The sequence below is a fragment of the Leuresthes tenuis genome, unplaced genomic scaffold (assembly GCF_036924035.1).
Source record: "Leuresthes tenuis unplaced genomic scaffold, fLeuTen1.0.hap1 SCAF_19, whole genome shotgun sequence".
Classification (NCBI taxonomy): Eukaryota; Metazoa; Chordata; class Actinopteri; order Atheriniformes; family Atherinopsidae; genus Leuresthes; species Leuresthes tenuis.
Window position 1 is genome coordinate 13,904,568 of NW_027325373.1, and position 23,560 is coordinate 13,928,127.

General features: G+C 36.1%; 1 protein-coding gene across 1 annotated transcript in view; it reads right to left on the reverse strand.

The window, feature by feature from the left end:
- brinp1 (bone morphogenetic protein/retinoic acid inducible neural-specific 1) overlaps positions 1 to 23,560 on the reverse strand; it is a 101,384-nt gene that overhangs the window by 19,947 nt on the left and 57,877 nt on the right. Inside the window, exons 4-5 of the mRNA XM_072372309.1 lie at positions 22,281 to 22,450; positions 6,961 to 7,066 (exon numbers count right to left, since the gene is read on the reverse strand). Coding sequence (XP_072228410.1) covers positions 6,961 to 7,066; positions 22,281 to 22,450 — 276 coding nt within the window. The remainder of the gene's footprint in view (positions 1 to 6,960; positions 7,067 to 22,280; positions 22,451 to 23,560) is intronic.

Sequence of the window (23,560 nt, forward strand, 5' to 3'; positions counted from 1 at the left end):
AGTTCGAAGGGCATAGACTCAAATGACAGAAAAAGAAAGACAAGAAAATATGTACAAATGGAAGTGCCCTAAACCTGCATTTTATCTCATAAATGTCTACTTGTATATAAATTTATGACAATAAATCCCACTACTGGTTTGACTTGAGCTGTAGGAATACCCGAGTTTGTTATTGCAAGTCCTATTTTATCATATTTTTTAAGTATATAGCTCATTCTTCAGATTATTTGAGTAAAACAGATGATGAGATGAGGTAGGTCTAGGACTTGATGGGTTTGTTTATTTTCTTCAGTCCTAGAAACTAGGTTCGCAAGGTCTGGTTTTGAAAGACTCAGATGGCAACCGCTAATGCCCTGTTTGAGAACAGAGAAAACAATGCGGGCAGACATTTTTTTTAAAAAGAAAGGAAAAACAGGCAGAGATGACACAGTTATAGAATTGGATGAGTAAGTCAACACTGTGAAACCTTCCAAAAGAAAACAAAACTGAGTGAAAAACTAATGATAGTGATGGCTGATAAAATGTAGCTGACTCCAGCAGCGTGTGAAGTGACACAAACATCATGCTCAGATTCCAAGTGATTCCTCAAGCAGAAAGAGAGGTGCAAAAAGCATGATTCTTCAGTTGCAACTTTGGGAAGTTGAAGGAAAAAATCTTTACAATATCTCAGTTCTCCTCCTGGTGGAGATTTCGACGACCATTAGAAAAGTAAAAAATAAATAGAAAGAGGAGAAGGTCTTCATTCAAGTAAACAGAAGAGGCAATATAAAAGAATGTGAAATATAATTTTTTTTCCTTAAAATACAAAATCAGTTAGTCTTTTGGATTTCTCATACAATTGCAAATCTAACACGTTTTCCAAAACGACCCAAAAAAAAATGTGAGAAAACTATTACAGTTTGTCATTTGGAAGGAATTACGATGAATCTTTCAGCGCTTGGTGTCATCCCCTTGTGCAGCAACAACTGCAACTAAAATAAATCAGTTACTGTTGACCAGTCTTGCAGATCCTCTGTGAGGAATTTTGGCCCATCTATCTGTGATAACTTCATCTCGGGGATGTTAGCAGGTTTTTCTCCGCTCAGATGAACCGCTCCCTTCAGATCCTTTCACAACTGTTGGATTAAGTTCAGAACTTTGACTTGGCCTTTTCAAAAACATTAATTTAGTTCTTTCTTGGTTTCTTTGGTAAAACGAATTGCGTGCTTAGAGTGTCTTGCTGCATGACCCACTTTCTGCTGAACCTTACTTCACAGACAGATGTCCTGACATTTTCCTTTAGAATTCACTGATATATTTCAGTCACTGTTGAGTGGTGGCTTTCTCTTTTAAGCCCTGCCATCCACACCATTACTGTTCTCCTAATTAGGTCTCACGGACATTAACATTAGCCATTGTTAAATGCCCTTAGTTACTTAGAAGCTGTATAAATGAGATCACTCGTACAATAACAGTCCATGTTGGAGTGATCTTTGTTGGTTGATTACTCCTTCATGGGTTAATCTTGAATTTCCTCTATTTGTACACAACATGACAGGGGACTTATGAGTCCAAACTCTGTGTAGATTGGTAACAATTTCTAGCCAGATGAGCATTAGCTGTTTTTTTGAGGTCCTCAGAAGTTATTTTCTGTTGATGATTAACATGTAACATGAAGAACAAACCAACCTCGATGGATACATATTCTTTACATAGAGCAAGGTGACTACTCAGACTGTCACCCAACTGATTTCAAACCACTTTATTTTTCAAACAGTGAATTATGTTTTTTTACACTTCTAGATACAAAACACTTTGGAGCAAAACTGTATTATTTTTGCCTCATTTGTTGATTTAGTTTCTATTTATTTACTTTCAGTTTACAAACCTCAAAGTATCATCCAAAATGTGTCATTAACGGCATGTAATGTTCCATTTGCAGACAATATATAATTATTCATCAAAGTAGCATTCAAATAATAATATAATAATCATTTTTATGCCTTTTATGCTACGGTACTGAAAGCATTGGTCAGGGAAGGATTATAGACTACTTAAAAATAAATCCACCATGGAAGCACACAGCGTTCTTTCGCTGTGAAAGTCCTGGTACAGTTCATAAATTTGCTGCTTCATTTATAAAGAAAACGAAAAGAAATAAAAGGTTATATGTGGAATTATACATCCAAATATTTCCAGTCAGCAGTTATGTCAAGCTTAAACACTACCAAGTAAGTTTTTTTAATTTACTACATAGTTTAGGGATCACTGTGATTATTACACTTCAAATTACCAACGGTTTCATGATCCTCAGTTTTCACAGTGAGGAGATTTGCTGTGGTGTGCATCACAAGTGAATAAAATCTACAATCTTACAAAGCAGTCAAAGTGAGCACAGCAGCAGGGGTTCACAGAGCGGCCATTCATTCAAGTCAGGCCGTCAGTCACTATACATGTAAACATCGTAGAAAGGGAGAGAAAAACGAATATTTCCTCTTGATTATTCTGCAATTACAGATGAAAATGTGATGCAAATATTAGAAAATGTTGTATAACAACAATATCAAACACTACTAAATGCTTATGGACATATTGGTGCTAAGGCCTTGACTACTTTTAAATAGGTTTAGAACGATTGAGACTTGCAAGAGAGGTTCCTTCTAATTTTTTTTTAACTTCATCCTTTATCCTATATTTCTTCTTGTACATTTAGTCATACCTGTATTGTTAAATAGACAGATGAATGCAGAGGATGATTAATTTTTATTAAGCTAAGGATACATTTTTTTAATTTATGTTTAAAATGCATTATTATTATTATTATTATTATTATTATTATTACAATTTCTCACTATCCAAATATCAGCATATTTTGTTACTAGTTAGTGCTGACAGTGATCTGTGAATGTGTGCATTGGCCAGATGTGACACCTCCCAACAGTTTAAATGCCAAAAGATAGCATTTTATCTAATTGTCTGGTAAAAGGTCATTAGGCATTTGTAAATGAGACACATGGTGGTTGTTCATTAGAAGTGCTAAGAGCTGCTAGGGCTTATTAGAGTAGCACAGGCCCCAGCCAATGCCATCTCTCTCAGGGGATAGTCTGTGAAGTCCATTTATGGTGTATTGTCAAAGAGGACAATGCTGTCAAAGCCGTTATTTTTGTGCACTGACTGTAAAGAGCAGCCAAGGGATGCAATAAATCTGTTAGAGAATCTAACTGTGCTTTGTGTGAATAAATGCTGATCAAACTGGGACCAAGATGGGTTACACAAGTTGTTCCAATTTTCTCCATATCCAATTTCTCTAAGTACACCTGGATCAAGTCACAATATCTAAACACATGCTGCTGAGATGGTGCTTTGTACTGCCCTGCCCCCTAGTGAATATGTATCTTTTAAATAAACAAAAATGACTTTCATTTATCTAAAACCAATTTTTTTAAATACTTCATCAGTTTAAGTGAAGGTACAGCAGGAGTCATAGCAATTGCAACATGGGATCCATTGCTTCCAGGAATTCAGTGTGTAGTGTGTAACAACACACCTCTGGTGTCTCTGCTGAATGGTTTGCTTAATTGTGGTGTGATGCTATTGTCATGCATTGTTGTTGTGATCCTCTAAATTGCAAGTCCCACATCATAGATACACACAAATAAATAAAATATTAAAATAAGCCTGCATTTCTTGGCAAAACCTCTCAATTTAGGATACGTTATAATGGGTAAAGGCATTTTATAACTTCTACAAATAAGCAATGCATTTCTAAGTATCAATGATGGATGTTGTGTGCTGCTGCTGCTGCTGAGTGTGTTCCACTTGTTTATCTTTTATGTGCCCTCCAAAACCGAGAGTGTTATCCACAAGGATTTTCCAACAAGTCCCCCATCATAACAGAAAAATGCGTTATTTGTCCTAGAACAACACACAAGCACATTTTTCTAATTAAATAACCTCCTGAAAAACAAAACGGCATCAGACTACACAGCGGCTGACTAGTAGCCACCCAGCAGCACCTATCAAACATAATTTGGACAGCCAAAATTGATGCTACTCGAATACAGTTTACTCCCACAATAGCCACAGTGACTATGAACATCTCGACTTAAACAATATTTTATTACATTACTGAATTTCCTTTTCATTTTAAACAAATTAATTAAAGAGTTTTGATAAACAATGTTTTGTGTTTGTTAGCTTGATGAGAATTCATGTGGCAAAATTAAAATAGTAGGCAGACAACACTGACTGTTTAACATGTTAAACATGGAAGAATTTTGGAAAAAATCCATTCACTGCTTCTATATTTTACACAACCACTGTGCACTTGGCACGCTGATATGAAGTGATATGGTGATACGACTTGTTGTCAGAAAACTGTGGAACTATCACATTATAGCATTAAAGCCATATCCCACCGAACCTTATGTACTGTCCAGGCTTATGTAAATCTTGCTGGAGCACCATGGCTCTTTCCATCATTCCTACAAACAACTTTAAAAGAACGGTGAAGAACATTAATAGAAGTAAGTGGCCAGTTCTTTTTTTTTCAAAATTGTCACATGATGCTGCTTAGTCATGATCAATAGACACATGGTGTACTGTTTTAGCATCACTTTCTAATGCATGTGAAAATGCTGTACAGCTGAATTTTGCAAGTTTTCATTCTAGCGCCTTAAGTGGTACACCGGTTGAAATACAATTTATAGCGGAAAACCAATATTTTCCACATTGCAAAGGCAATTTATTGCAAGACTATCAGGAAACTAGCTCGGAAAACCTTGCATGTCCAAATAAACTATGTAACTAACCTGTATTTTGCTACTTGGGCAGGTTCTTGAAAAATGAATTAACCTGATCTTGTATTTCACTGTGGGTAACTCAATCGTTAGCGGTAGAGTGATGAAAATATGTGCTACACTATCTCTCTCTGGTTGAGTTCAAATAAATCTCGGCACGTTAAATTGACACACATCCAGCCTCTTATGGCAAAGCTAAAAGCTAATGTTATTCTTTTGAAACCTAATTTTATACTTTGCGATTATTTTTGAGTATTCTGTATGGATCAGTAGTTGATTATTTTTTGTGTTTTGACAAATATGTATCTTATTGTTCTCCATAGACTTTAAACATGTGCAAACACTATAAATACACGCAACAATCTTTGATGACTTTCAACTGGATGTCGTTTTGAATTCTGAAATATTGTTAAATCAAGGAATCATTGATTAACATTTCAAAGTAAAGACCATATATTTTTCATACGTCTGTATTTGTTGACACAGACAAAAAGATGTCATAGAAACATAGCTTCCCGAATCTTATTATGTGAAGGCCTACATATTTTTCAAAAGAAGAAAACCCCTTGGATACGAACAACCACCAACAGCCTTTTAATGCTCTTCCCACAAGATTTGGAACAATAACTCGATTCAGAGGCTCATTGAATTGCATGGGAATAACAGGAAAAGTCAAACTAAAGCATATGACTGGTGCAAGTTAAAAGTTTAACCTAGGTCACATTCTTGACAAATATATACAGTTAGTTTGACCTGAGGGGAATATGTAGCTCAGAATAAGATGAAAAAAAAAAACTGTTAGACTTCTATGGATGTTAATGACAGAAAGAGATCTTTAGGGTGAATAAAATGACCGAACCTCATTATAAATATATCTCAGCCGCGTACACCTTAAAAGCTCTTCAGTAACTGCATATCTATTCACAGGCGGTGTGAAGTGTCGTCGCTTTGAGGAGCACTATGATTGTAAAGCAAGTAATACCACTGGCTGTCTCTCTAATTGATGGAAAGAAATGATAATTGCTCTTAAAAGAAGACATTTTCTGGCAAACTTGCCATTCACCAACACACCACAAAGAGCAATATAATTTGGCTTAAAGCAAAAGCCTGAACGAGAATTCAAATTAAAGAGCTCTTCTCTTTTTTTGGGGGGGTTATTATTGAGGCAAAAAAGAATCCTTCCCAAGGCTGTCATCTGTCAGTTGGGTGGCAAATAGTCTTCAAAGCACAAGGATAATACATTTGATGCAAAACCTATAGAGCGCTTTGAGTAAGTGACTGCTGAGGACTTAAAAGTGTTTCTTTGACAAACCACTTAGTTCTCTGATTTTAGAGGACGAGTAATGATCCCTTCAGAGAAGAACCATGAGGTGTGTGGATTGGGAAAAAAAAATGTCTTTGTGATTCTCAAACGGTTTTAATAACTTACTTTAACTCTGCTAAATCAAAGAACCAATCTCTATTATCAAACGCTTGACCACAGTCACAAAGTCTTTCATCATTTGTTTTCCCCAGAGTGTCTGTCACTGCATGTGATTTCTTCTCTTAGACCAATTATCAGGCTACTTGTGTCAGTGTTTAAGACAGGACTGTTTTTGCATAAAAGAACCTAACTGGTAATGAATAAAAGCTGATATATGCATGCACCAATGATATTATCTGTGAGCGAAATGCAAATACATTCATTTTTCGAACACTGACACCCTAATGACAGTGACCCGTATGCATATTGGGTATTTTTCTATAAATCACAATCTGGCTCAACTATTGATAGGGCAAGCAATGCTTTGACAGGTATTACATGCATTGCACCTGCACAGAGAAAATGAGTATCTGCTCTCTCAACTGATTAGTTTGCATAGCTAAATTACGGTAACTGTTTTGAATTGAAGCCTGTCTTTGATCAAAGCTTTAGGACAGACTTAAGAGCACAATCACATTAGAACATGAGCAGACATCTATAACCAGAAAATCATATTGCAATCCCCAGAGAAGACCGAGGAGCAAATCTATTCCAATCCCAGCACCAATTAAAAAATGCTCTGACATTCAGTTCTTCAGAAGCCACAAACCGTTCCCCCAAGTTTGTGTGTGACCAAGGATCTCCTTTATTTATAACTGGCTGCTGCCCTGTGATGTCCAACATTTAGGTGAAGCATGCGGATGTAGTTGATGTGTTTACCTTGCAGATGAAGCTTGCTCTCAGGGCTCTGCAGGAGGATCGAGCTAACTGAGTCCAGATTGTCATAGCTACTGCATCCCAGTGGCCCCGTCCGTGTCTCTGTTACCTGCAAGAGAATTAGGACTCAAATGAAAGCCACATTACAGAAACAAGTGTGATTCTGTGGGTGTGTGGGTGGAAATGTCTGCTGGTATATTACAAGCAAGGAGTAGGCAGCACGTCCTCATGATATATTCCTGTGTTTTAGCCATCAGGGTATGTGTATTTCTCTCAACACCCTTCCATTCTTATGGTAGGTATTTTTCTTATGCTTTTAGAACATGTAAAAGCAGGACTCACATGACTACCCGACCATTAACAATGTCTGCTGTTTATTACATGGTCAGCACATAATATAACAGTTAGACATATTTCTTTTTCTATTCTTTTTTTTCTGTTACTCCAGCTCTTACGTTAATAGCATACCGACTCAATTCTCAACAGAAATTTTAATTGCATTTTCAAATAACACTTTCACACAAGGCATTTTTGAGGGAGCAGCTGGTGACATGTTCAGGTTTTACAAGAACGGGATTCTGTTGGTGTCACTCTTGAGAGGCATATTGTTTGAGAAATATCAGTGGGCATTTTTGTTTATTATTTTTTTTCATCTCAACAATGTGCTAATTTTCTTCTGAAGAATAGCACAGAGAACATTACTGTGGTTCTGCTTTCCTACACCAAACAATGTGAAAATAATGGTGCAATTATAGTGTGAGAAAGCTGCCTTAAAATGTACACTCTTCATATTTGAAATGTTGAGGAGGTGCACTAGAAAACAAAGGAAGGAGCGAGACTCGTTCATTCATTACTGATTGTAACTTACAGGTGAAAAGAAGATGCCAAATGAGAGAGAACTCCACAAAGGAGACAAAAGAAATGAATTTCAAACCCTCTAAAATTGATTTTCAATTGTTTTTTATTTTTTATTTTATTTTTTATTTGAGACAACTTCAATGTGGGAAGTGGTGGTGTTATGGAAGTCTTCCATAGTAGATTGTTTTGTTGAAATAAAACAGAATACTTTTTTTTTTTTAAAAACCTTAACGTTGAAATGTTAGCTAACAATTGCAAACAGTTCTACACTATGCTCTCCAGACAAAACTTTATTTGTCTGCCATTTGATGGAAAGCATGTAGTACTGTACATGGTGATTTTACCAAAGCTTATTCACAAAAAAACCCAGCTCCTTGCTGGGTCTGAAAATTACACTGAAAAGACTAATCAAAGTGAAAAAAATATTACAAAAGCAAAATGGAAAAACAAAACCATGAACTGAGAAAGACCATTTACATTCCTCATCTGTAAAGGCTGAGAATCACCTAGTGCGGCTTTGTAACTATGAGCCCTTTCACATGTAGGTGATGAAGACAATCATTATAACCACTTTAGATAAAAAGGCAAAATTACAGAAATGGTGGGGAAAGATAAAAAGGTTAAAAAGGCACTCTTTGAATTATAAATCAAAATTATATTACCCAATTAGAACCAGAGTGGTCTAAACATATTTCTAAGCTTTGAACAGGAAATTCGCATCACATTCACATTAAAAGTTACTGTTCACATTCATGAAAACATAAAAAATTCCCATGTAGATTTTAAACTTTTAACCAATAAAGAGTGCTGTTGGCTGAATTGTGGCGTTGAGAAATTTCTCCTCATCTAGAGTTACACTGAGCATGGCAAAAACACAACTGGAACAGATTCAAAGAAAAAGAAAAATGTGGATGTTCACTACATAAGACTTTTAGCAGTTTGTCTTTGAGTTTAAAGGAGTAGAGAAAGAGGGGAAGAGACTGTAGCGAGATGGCATTTTTTTCCTGTCTTTAATGCTGATACTGTACCAGATGGTAGGCTGACAAGCAAGAAATTAGACAGATGTATATCTTGCCCTTGGCATCAGGCAAACTGGGGGAGGGTGGCAGGAGGAGTTGAGGTGGTGCAAGTGACAGATAGGGCCAGACTTTCCAGGAGAACTATATAATCATTCTATCCAATCAATATGCTCTTCAGTAAATCTTTCCACAACATTTGAATTATCTTCCTGCTGATGACAGAGCTGTGATAAAATAGTTGCATGCATTTCTTAATTACTTTTAGTGTTAAGGACCGTCTGAATACAGTGCAGTGAACTGAACTAATCTGAGGCTGAAGAGCTGTCAATCAATATGTTTCAGGATTTACTGATTGATAGAAGAACTTATAATCCATAAACTTTAATGAAAGAAAATATTAAAATAAGTCTGAGTGTGTCTCTGAGTGTCAGAGATGTTTTTCCCTACTATAGAATTTTTTTGCAAAAACTATACACAGTTCATGTTGTAATTGTTGTTGTATTGTTGAATAATGTTACTATTGTTCTCACAGATTCCTATTCACGTGTTACATCTATCAAAAACAGATAGGTGGCTGATCAGTTTATCTATTTTTGTTTTGTAGAACAGCTCTTTTCTACATCAAAGAAGGATTCTAAAATCCAGATGTTCCACTATGGCAACACTAGTTGTTAAGATTATGAGATTTCTTTCTTTTATGAGATTTTCTGACACGTTCCTTGGCTGGTTTGGATGCTGTGCTGCTGGAATGATTTCTGCTGTTAAATTTGTTATCATTTTTTTTACATCTTTTATGACGTGTAATCATGCCAACCGGAAAGTATTTGCATCTGAGAGTAACTGACTGAGCCTCCAAATGCCTGGAATAAGACCCAAAATGCAGATGAACTGAAGAGAAGACGCCAAGGATGCAGAGCAAGAACAAAGGAGAGTAATGAGGAGGAAGTTTCATCAGTTTTTTCTACGAAAATCATGGGAGATACTAGATCACTGGCAGATAGAATGGACATACATTGAGCCCTGATAAGTAAGCATTGAGAATATTAGGACAGCCGTATTATTTGTTTGACCAAGACATAGCTAAAGTAATGATTCCAACATCTGAAAACAACCCTGCAGACTTTTGAACTCTTGGCTGTGAGTTTGTGTCCATGTTGTCTACCAAAATAGTTTACCTGTGTTACCTGCTGATTGTGTTTGTGATATTAATCACAATCGATTTAGGATCTCTTTAGATTTCAGCCACACCTCTCTCTGCGACACTTTCCGAAAGTTTGTCAACTGATTTTTATTTCATTTCATTATGTTATCTATTCATAACAAGAATTTATATTGCACAAATACATCTCTTCATTGAAAAGGTAGTTTTCTTAAATTTACGGAAATGTATGAATGTATGTGGAGTTAGATATATGGCAGATGTTTATTATAAATGTCATGAGAAGTGTCAAAAATCAAGGCTTCGGACTATTTCCAGCAGTCTTTCTGGTAAATCAACTATAAGCAGATGCATGTGTCGAAAACAAAATTTATAGCTTGTGATTTAACATGAAATTTCACAGTAATTTCAGATTGCAGATTATATGCATATATACATAGATTCAATAAATTGCAATTTCTGACTAAGAAACAGAAAGATGTTATCCAGCTGGTTTATAGTTTTATTTCAGAAAGTTAAGAGGAGGCAAAGCTTCTGCTAAGCCCGTAGGAGTGGACGAAGGAGTGAGTTTTAACAGCTCATTTCAGAGAGTGGATGCACTCAGGGGATGCATAAAGGGCAAATATAAGATGAAATATATCATCTATTTTTTTTTCACTGTGAATATTAAAAGTGAACAGCAACAATCTTAAAAGCTCGTTACCATCTTTTATTTCTTTTATTTTTTTCTGGAAAATGGATAAGCATTGCAAAGGCGAACGCAGATGTAGCTAAAATTAGTTTTGACAGTTGAAAACATAAAGTATTCCCACTTAACTACAATGGGATCATTTACACACACAAACAACATATTTTAAAAACTGCAATGATTGGCTTATAAAGTGCTATTTGAACCTGCATATATTTGTGTTTCATACATAAATAATAAAACCTTGGTTATGCATAAACATTACGTGTTTCATCAAAAATAAAACTACACTGAAACTTCTTAACATAACTGATGATCAGAACAAAAATCTTTCGTTGTTTTTAATCATTTGTTTGTTGATGTGTTTTTTTAATTTGAAATTTTAATCTATAAACCAGCTCATTCTGATTGCTCAAACTTAAGTTTGATCTAGTACACGTGGAAGTTCAGCTTGCACTTTGTTGAATTCATGTCTTTTGAAACAATCAACGATCTACCTGATCAACAATTTCTAAGCATCAACTTACTGTAAGACCTTGAAATTAACTTAACGGTCTTGCAAGAAGAGCATATGCAGACTGATCACAGAGCAAGTGCTGTCAGTCACACTCTTCTATCTTGATAGCTGTTGAAAGAGCTCTTTTGTTTGGCTCATCACTGCATGAATTACAGTCTTCAGAAGGTTATATGGCATGATCCATGTTGACTGAGCAAAGTCATTAGCTGTCCTTTGTCACTCATGAATTTCCTACAAGTGGCAAGTGCTGTGATTGCAAGAGCAATCTTATGCACACTAGTTACATGCAAATAATATATATTAACATGAATGCTCCCTGCCACAACCTGTTTACCACAAAGTTATTTTCCTCCAAGAACTGCTTTTCCGATTTAAGAGCAGACATACCCAGCTTTACGGATTAAACTGACCCTTGTAATCTGAATGACCTTAGGAGAACTGTGTGCAGTGCTTGTGGTTTCCTTCTCTCCCGCATACTTAATAAGAGTTCAGCGCACCAGATTATAAAAATGGAGTTTAATGTTATAAAAATAAAAGGAGCAATCAAAGGACTGAAGTGGGCCAAGGGGGATTTAGAGGATTTGGATTATTAAGCAGAACACAACAGTGGAATCCCACCAGGCCTAGAATATATCACACAGCACAGTCAAAAATCATGGTTCTGGAACATTTCCTTTAATTGTCATCTGCCATAGAAATAAAAAATAAAAAATCACCTACCCAAGTAAATAAGAGATGATGCACATGAGATCCTAAGTTTCTTGTGTTTCTGTATTTTCTGTTGGCAACCAAATGTGCACACATGCAATTCCCCAAGCCCCAAATGTTAGAAACCTAAGTTTGCCTGTTTATGCAAACTCCATTCTTTAAAAAAAAATACAATATTCATTCTGGGGACATAGATATTTTACAGCTGCTGTAGGAGTATGTGTGGGAATTTGTTGTGTGTGCGTGTGTCAGAAAGAGTCAATTATATTTCTTCATTATTTTCATATAAAAATGAATCCCATATGAGCTTGTCTTTGCCAGTAAATCCATATTGCCTATGTAAGGCAGCCAAACAGTTTTTAGCTCAATCTAAATACTGGGAAATTAGCCCAGGATCTCTCTCCTTTTATTTTGACTGGAATTGACCAAGTTGACCTGCTCTAATGAGGTACCCGACAAACAACATACCGTGCACCCTATTTATTCTACAATCAATGCCACAATGTTTGTGTTTCAGCACATAGGGCTTTCACTTCAGCTCTCGAGCTGACCTTTCTAATACACCTACCTTCAGAAAGCACCAATTAAAACTCTATTTAGGATTTAGGAGTTATTAAACACAGAGAGGTAAACTCTTGCATTTAAAATTAAAGGTCAGCTCGTGACACAAAGAATCAGATGGAGGGTAATATAAGAGTATATATACAAGTATAAACATTAGATATTACCCTTAAATGTGAAATGACTGTTTCACTGTGCAATAAAAAAAAAAACCTTTTTGCTAAGTTCATTAAAGTTATAACAGCAAACGGAGAACCCATTATTTCTATAATTCCTTGAAATAGTCTTGGGAGTAGTGTGTTCTCACTTCTGTTTTTCAAACTATTCTTAGAGGAGAATACTCTTTGAAACCAAACCACATTATAATATGTGTCTAAGTTGCATTTATACTTGAAAGACCAAGGAGAATTAAAAGCTGGTTTGAGGCTGTGTGAGATAAGGAAAACAAGGGATGAAGGCAATAAGATGGATGGTACTTGGAGGAATACTGTAAGGTTCAACTGTCTTCATTACACATCTCCTCTGCTGAGCCTTCCTAATCTGCCCATCATCTGCAATTTTCTTAATGACTTGCTATTTATGGCTACACAGAAATGAAGAGACTTGCTCCTTAGTAATTCTCCAACCCTGTCAGTGGAGGCTCTCTGAGGACATTTTTTTTTTTGCCTAGTTCATTGGATCTACACTTACAGGGTTCCTGCAAGTCACCCTGGGTGAACGGGGCAGCCAAATTCTATATATGACAGCAAATTTCTCTTTATAACGTTTATATTTATATTTACATTTTTGTATTTATAAAGCTTTTAGTGATAGTAATAAAATAATCAACTTTCTAATTATAACGGTAGCAGCTTTTGGGTTGTCGGTAAAGCAATGCTTGAATCTGTCAAATGCAAATTAGGTGTAAACTACTCCAAACTTTGCTTTTGCCATTTACAGATATCTGGGTCATATTGTATGTTAGATTTCACACCTGACATGAGACTCACATAACTGGATTGTGAAATGAGAGATAGGATCGTTTGGCTGTGGCTGGCGCACTACCACCACATACAGCACTGCAGCATCATCAGGAAATATGCATATTGATTGGTGGTGTAAATCTGCCCTGAGTAACTGTATGAATAGGTGACCTTGTGACGGATGCAGTAAGCACACACCCCCAGTGGGAATCCACACTTACTTACACACATCACGCATGAATGAATACAGTCTACACAGTCAGCTGCACAGTCACACGCACTCTCATATGATCATGATAGCATACACGTACTCAAATGCACACAGACACACACACACACACACACATCACAAAGTTAATTCCTCATCACAGTTCTTCCTGCATAAACACACATTCCTGTGGAAGACACTCAGTCGTAAAATTGGCATTTTCTTTCCATTACAACACTCCATTGACTATCATATTTTCATTCCTCAATGACCCACTCCAACTGGAGTCCTAGCTTGAAGCTTGAAGTTCAGTCACATGAAGACAACAACCATATGTCTTCATTTTTTTCTATCAGAAAAGTATATTGTTCACAGCAGGGCAAAACCTGTTATTTATATAAACATCATCAGTCAGTACTACCAACCGTACATACCTAATCCTTCTTAATATATGGATGGGTGTGTGCAGACTTACTCCAACTGCCAACATACAGACTGTATTCTACTTAAGAACTGAATTACAACTGAAACTCATCGCACTCATGGATCATGATATTCTTATTTTTATTTTTTTTTATTTATTTTTTTATATGGAAAGTCATGGAGATAAAAAAAAAAAAAGAAATCCTCCTCATCGCCCACACTGTACTATCTCAATAAAAAGCAACCTCAGGCCGCATTGATTTACTAACATGAGTGAGCATATCTTACTTTTATACAGGCACATTAGACTGCTATGGTTGATTTCACATCACCTGTCTTAGTTTCGTTTGTATTTTCATTAGATTTAAACACCTTTCACACATGCATTGTGTTCCGTTTACCTGGTGACAACTGCAAACTGAATGTGTCGATGTCAAGAGTGAATTACCCAACTGGTGCTTTTCTGAAACTATTTGAGACATAGACACATATCTAACAGTCGTACTTTGTAACACACTTATGACCTTTAACACAGCATGAGTGTGAACTGCTCCACTTTCAGTAACGGACAGGTATGCACAGCACCGGTGGGTTCATTTGATATATGATCTGCTATTTAGAGGAATGGTATCAGAACCGAATATCAAATAGATGAATAATAGCGATGTTCAAAGTTTCCTTCCACCGGTGTTTTATCTAAATATTTATCTGCAGGACTGAGTAATTGTTTTATTTAGTACCTGAGCCAAATGATCTGCCTGATCGTATATCAAATTTTTGACTGAGTTGTTAGTTGTATTTCCCTCCTGCTGCTTGCAGGGGCAAAACTTTACAAGGCAGGGATATGGGTTGTATTAAAAGCTATGAACAAACAAAGCATAAAATTGTTTTGATTGAGGTCTTGTTGCAATGCGCACATAGTCAATCATGAGTCAATTAAGTGGAAAGCAGTTGAATGTATTCTGCATAGAAGACACATAATTTGGAAGACAGCCTCCTGTTGTTCAAAGCACATGCTGTATTTATAACTCTTTTTAATCAATCTTCAATCTTTTATTGATTACTTTTTATAATTGTTCCTAAGTGATGAATTTCATATAATTTCCATAATGGCCTATAATGTGTTTTCTGTAGTAAATCGTTTGCGGCTTGCACAGCATGTTTAACCTGTAGGAGTCCAACAACAATCAAAACAATTGTTTGTATTTCTCTTTGAAGAAAAAAAAAAGCCATTGCATTTATAATGAAGAAGCTTTGTATTAGAGCCACACAGATGTCTGATGTCATCAAAGACTGATTATGATATACCCTGCTGGCTGTCCTGATGTTCACATACTGTTCTGCCGCCTCATTAGTAGTCTGATAATGACGAAGTTAATCAAATAAAGCTTGCAAAATATTATTCTTGGCTTACATTTCATCTTGAGCAATTAAAAAAAATATATATTTGGGGACTATCAATTCTTGACTTTACTTGGATTTTTTAAGCGTGTTTCTCTCAATTTATTTAGAGGCCAGTGCTCACAAATATACATTGTGCAGTTAAATGGTATATTCTATTCTAATTAAACTCATTTGGGACATTTTGTCAAAGAGAGGAGACACCATCCAACCTGTGTCTGACATCTTCACAATATGCATCTATTCTTGAATTAGAGCCTCCCTTCTCTTGAGGATCAAATTAATTGTTTTAGGTCTATTGTTAAACAAGACAGCTCAGCCTCCATTGTGCAAGACAAATGAAGTGGCTGAGCCGTATTTTGCTTTCCTTGTGCTGTTTTTGCTTTTGTTACTTGCCTGGTAATTAAAAATCTGGTGGATTTGCAAATTTAGAATTTTCAAATACAATAAACAAAACAGCACAACACCGTCTTGACATTTATTGTCCAAAGTTGGAAGATATACTGTGCATATTTGCACATACGGGCTATTTTTGCAAATGAGAACTTTCTGAAATGGAAAAAAAAAATCGAAAAATTGAAAATAATATTGAGAAAACAAATGTTTAAACAGAGAGATATTGTAAAATATTTTCCCAGTTTGACTTAATACAGGAATAAAGCTGCTCAACATCTTGGAGACAATTATAATCCCAGATGCTGGCTTTTGAACTGTGAACTGATAATGAGCCCGATGGGCCTCCTAGATATTACACAATTGCTCATTTCTATACCTGGTGCTTGCCTCAGTCTTGTAATCATCGTTACTTTAAAACTATTTGATGAAGGAAAACAGGCATATTCCCATGTAGTACCACAAATATATAATATTCAGCTGTTTTAACGATTGCACTAGTGGGTTTGCAATAAGTTATCTGCATACATTTGTATTAATTCCTGGCACGCTTTGTCATAGTAAAAAAAATCTCTTTCTTTGATACTTGGAGGATGAAAGAGAAAAAAGTCTTCTCTCTATTTCTCTCTTACTGTTATTATTATTATCATTATTATTGAAGTTGTAAATGTAATTTTAAGCATTTGATGCATGTGTTGTAAGTGTGAAGAACAATCTGGCTTCACTTGAGCAAATTGCGACTGAATTAACAAAGTAATGAATTCCCCAAAAGATCAAAGTTTCCTGCGCATCATAATTTTTTTATTTATTTTTTTAACCAGACTTGACTTTAAACTTGCTTACTTGGAGACAGGAAGTGTCTGCAATATTTCTGTTGTATTGACACATGTGTTTGTGCTGATTGCAAGTTTGCACTCCAAAGCAGGTCTCAATCAATAGTGGAGGAGAACAGCCCTTGTTCTCTGTTTTTTATAGATCCAAGCTTTCTGATGGACTCTGCCTCCTCTGCACATTATGATCATTGTCTGTCTGCTGCCAACGTGACTGGAGAGCTGGAATTAATGCAGTCTTCATCTGTAGTCAAAACATAAAAGAATGTAGTCTTGCCCAAGATTAATTTTTATCATAAAATATTTGACAAGCATGCAGAAAGGTATTTGAGTATTAGTAAATACCAACATGATCAATGAAATATAATCAAATGTTAGATTTATTTAAATGTATTGATGTTACTAAAGTATGAAGTTGGTGATTTCAAATATATTCTACTGAGTACTGCACTAATGTATATATACGTCTTTGTATCTTAAAAAACTATTACACCACTTCTATGAACATGGAAGTAGCAAAATAGAGTATAGTGAAACATTTTAGAAACAGGTTTCTTTGGAGAGAACATGACCTCTTTTCTACAAATGGTTTCTCCGCTGCTTCTAAATTAAATGAGAGCTAATATGGTTGGAAATTAGTGAGAGCTGCTGCAATACCATCCTCTGATGATATTCCCCAACTATTAATCACTTTTCCACATCCCCTTTCCAAATTACTCTGGCGCCTGACCAGTTGAGCTGTATTTATATAGAGCCAATTCAGACACGCATGCGCACGCACACACACCCTCAGAAGCACACACAAAAAGTGATTTTTAGTTTACTTTTGTTGACTGGATTGTGTTCATTCGAGTAAAGATCCTGGAGCCCAGAAACTTGCAACCCTTTGCATCCTGGAAACAATGATGGACAATGCATGTCTTCTACTTAACCTGCAAAACGGTCTCACTCAATGTGCAGTGGGGTTCTCAGATGTTCACATCACATTTGTTTAAGCTTCCAGCTGGTTTACAAATGGCTACAGATTTGTTGTGATGTTGCAAATTGTGCTCATAAAAGAGTTTTGAAAACAATGAGATAATGGACAACTCAGTAGGTGCCTTTGATTTTGGCGATCATTGATTTAGTTGATCATCGATTTTCCTAAACTGCACCTGGAGATTATAGAGTCCACGTGAGATCGTTGACTGCTGCATTATTACACACAGACAGCACATCATGTTCAAAAGTGAGTACTTATGTAATGTGGGCCATCATAATGGGTATCAAAGCTTAAGATGTGTACCCTTGCATGCTTCTGGTGCACTGCCCTAAGTGTGCAGCCATCACTATTATACACAATACAATTTATATCCTTTGCATACACACTGATGTTTGTTTCCCATGGCATGCATAACGTATTATTCTCTCATCTTATCCTCTTCAGAAGGAAAATCGAGAGACTTATGTGTTTTAGAGAACTCATTATCAGCACTAAGAGGAAGTAATACTTAATCGGTAAGAAAAAAGTTGTCTTGTATGCTACTAATTAATCTCACCAATCTATTCCCTTGACTAAGCTCAAAGCCTGACTTCACATATGCTCTTGGTCCATCAGTTTTGATAAGTGGACATGCAGTCCATTCAGCTTTGCAGTGATGTATGTCTACGCGTCTGCTGCATGGAAGCTCTCTCCTCTCAACACCCTTTACGTTGCTTTCCCGAGAAACTGACTCAGCAGCAGCCACTGTCAGGTCTGCTTAATTTTGTCATGCTTGACTTCCTGCTACCTGAAGTCTCATCTGTCAAAGCTGCTTAATCCACTTGTCGCTCACAACAACAAAAAGCTGGAAAGGTGCGCCCTGACTGAAGACAGGGTTGTGGAGCTTTGGTGGAATAGAGAAAAAATGCACTGGTAATTCCTGTGCAGGTGTACAAGCGCAGGTGCAAGGCAACAGCTGTGTGGGAATTTGAACATGATGAAGAATCTCAGTACAACTTCAACACTATAAAAAACATAATCCAGCAATATTATTCAGTCATACTAGCAAATAGTGCATTACAGAGGAATGCAGGAACAAAAACATTCTTTATCAGTAAATATCTGTTATTACTTCAGACAGAAATAAAGGAAATGGGACATTTTCTTCATGCATGTTTCGCCTAAAACTGGTTTAATGAGTTTATGTGCTCCAGGATGAAGGCATTTGTGCACTGCAGTAGACTGTGCTAATAGTTACTTACATATAGAGGAGAATTAGCTAAACCTAGTCTTTATGGATCTCTGTTGATTGTGTGCACATCTCCATGTTGTTTCCAGGATGCTGCATTCATGTTAATCTGCTGTGCAAAAGCTCACTGTTTAGCTGGAGTATCCTCAGAAGAAACAGCCAACAACAGTCACTAATTATTATTTCTGGTAACACATGTTAAGCTTTGGCTTACATCAGTCTTTACTGGCTTTGCTGTCATATTCACCTTAGAATATTACTTTAAATACATAGAGTTAACGATAATTGTCTTTCGTCTATGTTCCACCCCAAATCATCTGCACCAAATAATGTTAAACTCATAAAAGCCAATGCTTTTTAAAAAAAAAATTTTTACATTCAGAAATTTTATTTTAATATTTTCATTTATCTATTTATTTATTATTCTTTATGGCCTTAATTTATAAGTGGCATTTTGTGTTCACATAAAATCAACCATTACTCCATGCCCTGGTTAATATATTTTCAAGTGAGGATTCAGCAAAAAAAAAAAATATCTGCACGGCAGATGTTATTCTTGTTTATTAAGTTTTAGGTTTGAATAGAACAAAAAAACAGCTGATGCACTGTTGCAGAACAGAAGTCCATAGAATTTAGAGACATTCCAATATCGCCGCAGTGCAGCATGTTCGCACATCTGCAAAAATGTTGTGTTTTTTTTCTGCTACAAACTGTGTGACTGCAGACACATGGAAAACCAGAGTCTAAATAAATATGATCAGCAGGGCTTGAAATTAACACCTAACTCACTCAGAGTATGTGACATTTGACTGTGAGCAGATAACACAATTCCAATATATATACAACAGTTAACTGGTACTGTGGCCTCGTTGTGCTCTTTTTTCCCCTAAACAGAGGAAATAAAGTGTGTTCAGCTACTTTACAGTGTCACTGTCTAATTGTCAATTTCAGACCTTTGTATGCTGTTGAGTATTGGTTTTTGTTACATTTATAAAGACAAATATTTTCAATTAATATACTCAGAGCACAGCTGTGTTTTCGTTGTGACAAAACAACACATCCACATATTATCATCAGCCAACCAAACGATAAAGAAGAAGATGTTAATTTTTTAATATAAACTCAATGCACATGCTGAAACAAAGGCTTGGTGATCGAGCTGACATCCTAACAAAACAACACATTCCAAGAGCAGTTCTGCATATTCACTTTTACTTTACTCTTATTAATTTGTTTATCAATTTATGTTTGTAATTACATGTGTAATTTGTAATTACACATGTAATGCCTTGAAAATTGGTGCATATGAACAAGAGCATAGCAGACAAGGAATGTCATCTCATGTCCCTATGCATCACTGTTTATCTAAGGGTATAAAAGTACTATCGTGTTAATTATGGTTTTTTAATGGGTATGATTCGCAGTTAGAAACAACGTGAGGAAGTTTCTAGTTATTTCTTGTTAATTCAGCTATTTTTTTGCAACCCACTTTGATATTGGTATGTAGCCAAAAATCCCCTCTTGAACACATTATTGCTGTGCTGTGCAAGTTATTTAAAAACTGTAATTAATTACTTGTCACACATATGATTAAAAAAGGAATTGCTAATTGCAATTGGATCAGCTGCTCAGGTAGCAAATTCACCTGCGTTGTTGATTCCCAAGAACACATGTATCCAAGGCTAATGCGAACAAATCACAAAAATTACTGTGTTCTCTACTATACTGATACAATCATCATTCCTCTTACTTCGATCCAAAAAATAAATAAATAGGATGGGTGAAAGTACCATAAAATGAAGCTCCTTGACTGGCTTCAAAAGTGAGCTGAACAGACACCCATGGTAAAATTATCAACTTTATAGCAGAAATAAACCTATTTACAGCCTGTTACAAAAAGATGGCTTTGGTCTTTATAAGAAATTTCCTGGAGAACTTAACAAGGAATGTTTTATGTAGCACCAATTGAAATTGTGTTAGAGCATAAAGTTAAGCATTATTAATGACATAGCCACTGTGAGGGACAGATCAGTCCTGTGGCCAATATCCAGTGAACAACCATAGAACCCTTTCACTTAGATACATATTTTGAGCATTAATTCTGGCTGAGAAAACCCACAATAGTACAATATCCAACATTGGTCCAAAAGCAAATGAGTAACGTCCAATAGGAGACTTTTTTTTTCATAGTCTATGGTTGGAGTCGACCTCTAATAGTGATCAATTATGATCAGTTTGCTTTGATTTCAAGCTGAACAAAAACCTGTTCTAATTCAAACTGATTGCGTAAAGCAAGCCTGACCACTTAGATTAATCAGAGATACATTGTCACAAGGAAGGAATTTTCCCAAACTCTGGCCTATTTGGCTTTGCTGAATCTCACTGATATATTACAGTTTATGTCCTCAGCCTCATCTACTCGGTCTTGTTTGACAAATCAGTCAGTGGATGACTGCAGTGGCCAAGCAGGTAGAGGCATAATGCCAAACCAAACACTTTTTTTTAAAATTGTACTTCTATACTATACTTCTATTCATTTTTAAGCAATTTGTTTGTCAAAACAGAAAGAAGAGATTAGATTAAGCAGTAAAACCACAACATGGGGTGTTTTTTTCAGCTTCTTAAAGCTTATACACTTGGTTTTTTTTTTGCATGTTCTAATGGTATTTTTTATGTAGTGGGCACATGTTTGATTAAAGTTAAAGTTTAATTCTGACATTTGGTGAATATTTTACATAAGGTACAACCTTAGTAGCTTGCTGTCAAGTCTCTTGCATGTAAATGTACTGCATGTTCTATCCAAATGCTCCAATTTGCAATCCTTAGCCTCGTCTGCAAGTTGATTTTCGTAATACCTGCTATGGTGAAATAATATAGCTCTGGTGACGGCTGTCTAATGAAATACACTTAATCTCTGTGTCTGTTTTTCTGTTTGAATTATCTTTGTCACACACCATCTGTCGCTGGTGGAGGTGTAACTAAGGTGTTAATATGACTGTCAGAGCATGTGGTTTATGTCGAGAACTGAACACAATGTTTATGTTTTTCTGACAGGTAATTTTCAATATGAAAAAAGGAAATTTTATGGAGAACAGTCTGACACCAGATATAACTGCTGATGATGTAGAAATTGAAAAACATGTTGCTCTAACCTGTGTTCCCTCTTGTCACTATGTGCAAATTATGATGGCAAGGGTTCTGGAAGACCTGCACTAAGACCTAGATCAAGCTGTCTAACTCATGTGTAATAACTGAATATTTTACTCACTGTAATATACTTCACATACAGTACAGCCACTCATAATAAAAGTACCAATTATCACATCTAAGCCAACACTATTGTCAGGTGCAAATGGATATGTGTTAGTATGTTTAAATCCACTGACCTTGATGGCGTTGGTGGAAATCTGGATCTCATGCAGCTTTCTCATCGTGCCGTCGCGGTCAATGAAGTAGGATGAGGCCAGCTGATGAAGGGCTTCCACATTTTGAGTCGTGTTGGCAAGCTTCCTGTCAAGCTTGTTTTTGGCCAGATACATAGTCAGGGCCTCCTCCCCTTTAGATTAAAACAAAAAAGCATGATTAGGTTTTTTGAAGTTTTAATGGCAAATATGGTTAAGTTGTTCAGTCTCAGTTACAATATTATACATTAGGATGTGTTAATTTAATAATGTGGGAGTAGTGCAGATATTGGCATTTGTAAAAGTGGTCCAATTAAAGCTTATCAAAGTTGCCATTGGAGCTCTCAACATAATAGGTAAGTCAGAGGTCTGACTACCAAGAAGTGCAGTTTTAGCATGAGAAACCGGATGCCCCAGTTTTCCAGGAACAGTCTCCATATTTGCTGCTTTATCCCCAGCTGGCACCATCCCCAGACATGTCCCTGGATTTACCCCTATTGAGATGGCATTATTGCTAAGTGAGGTCTAGTGATATAGAATTTTTCTTCAATACCACAGGAGTTTTATCCTGCAGAGAGCAAATATATAACATTCCGGTGTACTATTTTTCTTTAGTTTTTTTTCTTCCCAAACTACCCCATGAGGGGAAGAACTAATAGAGAGCAAATACATAAATAGAAAGTAACATTGCAGATAGCAGATATTTGATCACAGCCAAGAAAATTGGAAGAACAGAGGTATAGGAGCTGCTGGAGGTGGTGGTGGTATAGCAACATGGAGCTAATTCAGCTATCTAAGGAGGACAGCATGTGTTTGTCTGCACTGTGGCATTGTCAGATATTTCTCTGGATCTTCTTTCATCTAGATGTCTAGAAGTCTAAAATTACACATGTGCATGGTTAATTCAACTTACTGACCTCATGTTGTGATACTAACACTGCCTGGTGAGGTGCTAAATGATTTTTTCTTTTTTGTTGGTCTACGTTTTCAGATATGATATTTTGTTTTTTTTTCTACCAAATATGTCTTTAAACCATTGTAATCCAACCACCTAGAATTACAATACGAGAGATCAGAAATGAAAACACCTAGCATCATCTCCTTCACCATATCTATGTACATTATGCAAAGCTTAAAAATATAAAGCCTTAAATGTACACAGCTAATAGGGTCAGTTTTAAATTTAACTGAGCCTCTGACCTTTTTATTAAGGGGGAGGATGTGAGCACAATAAGCAAAATGGTCAAATATTTATATAACACCAC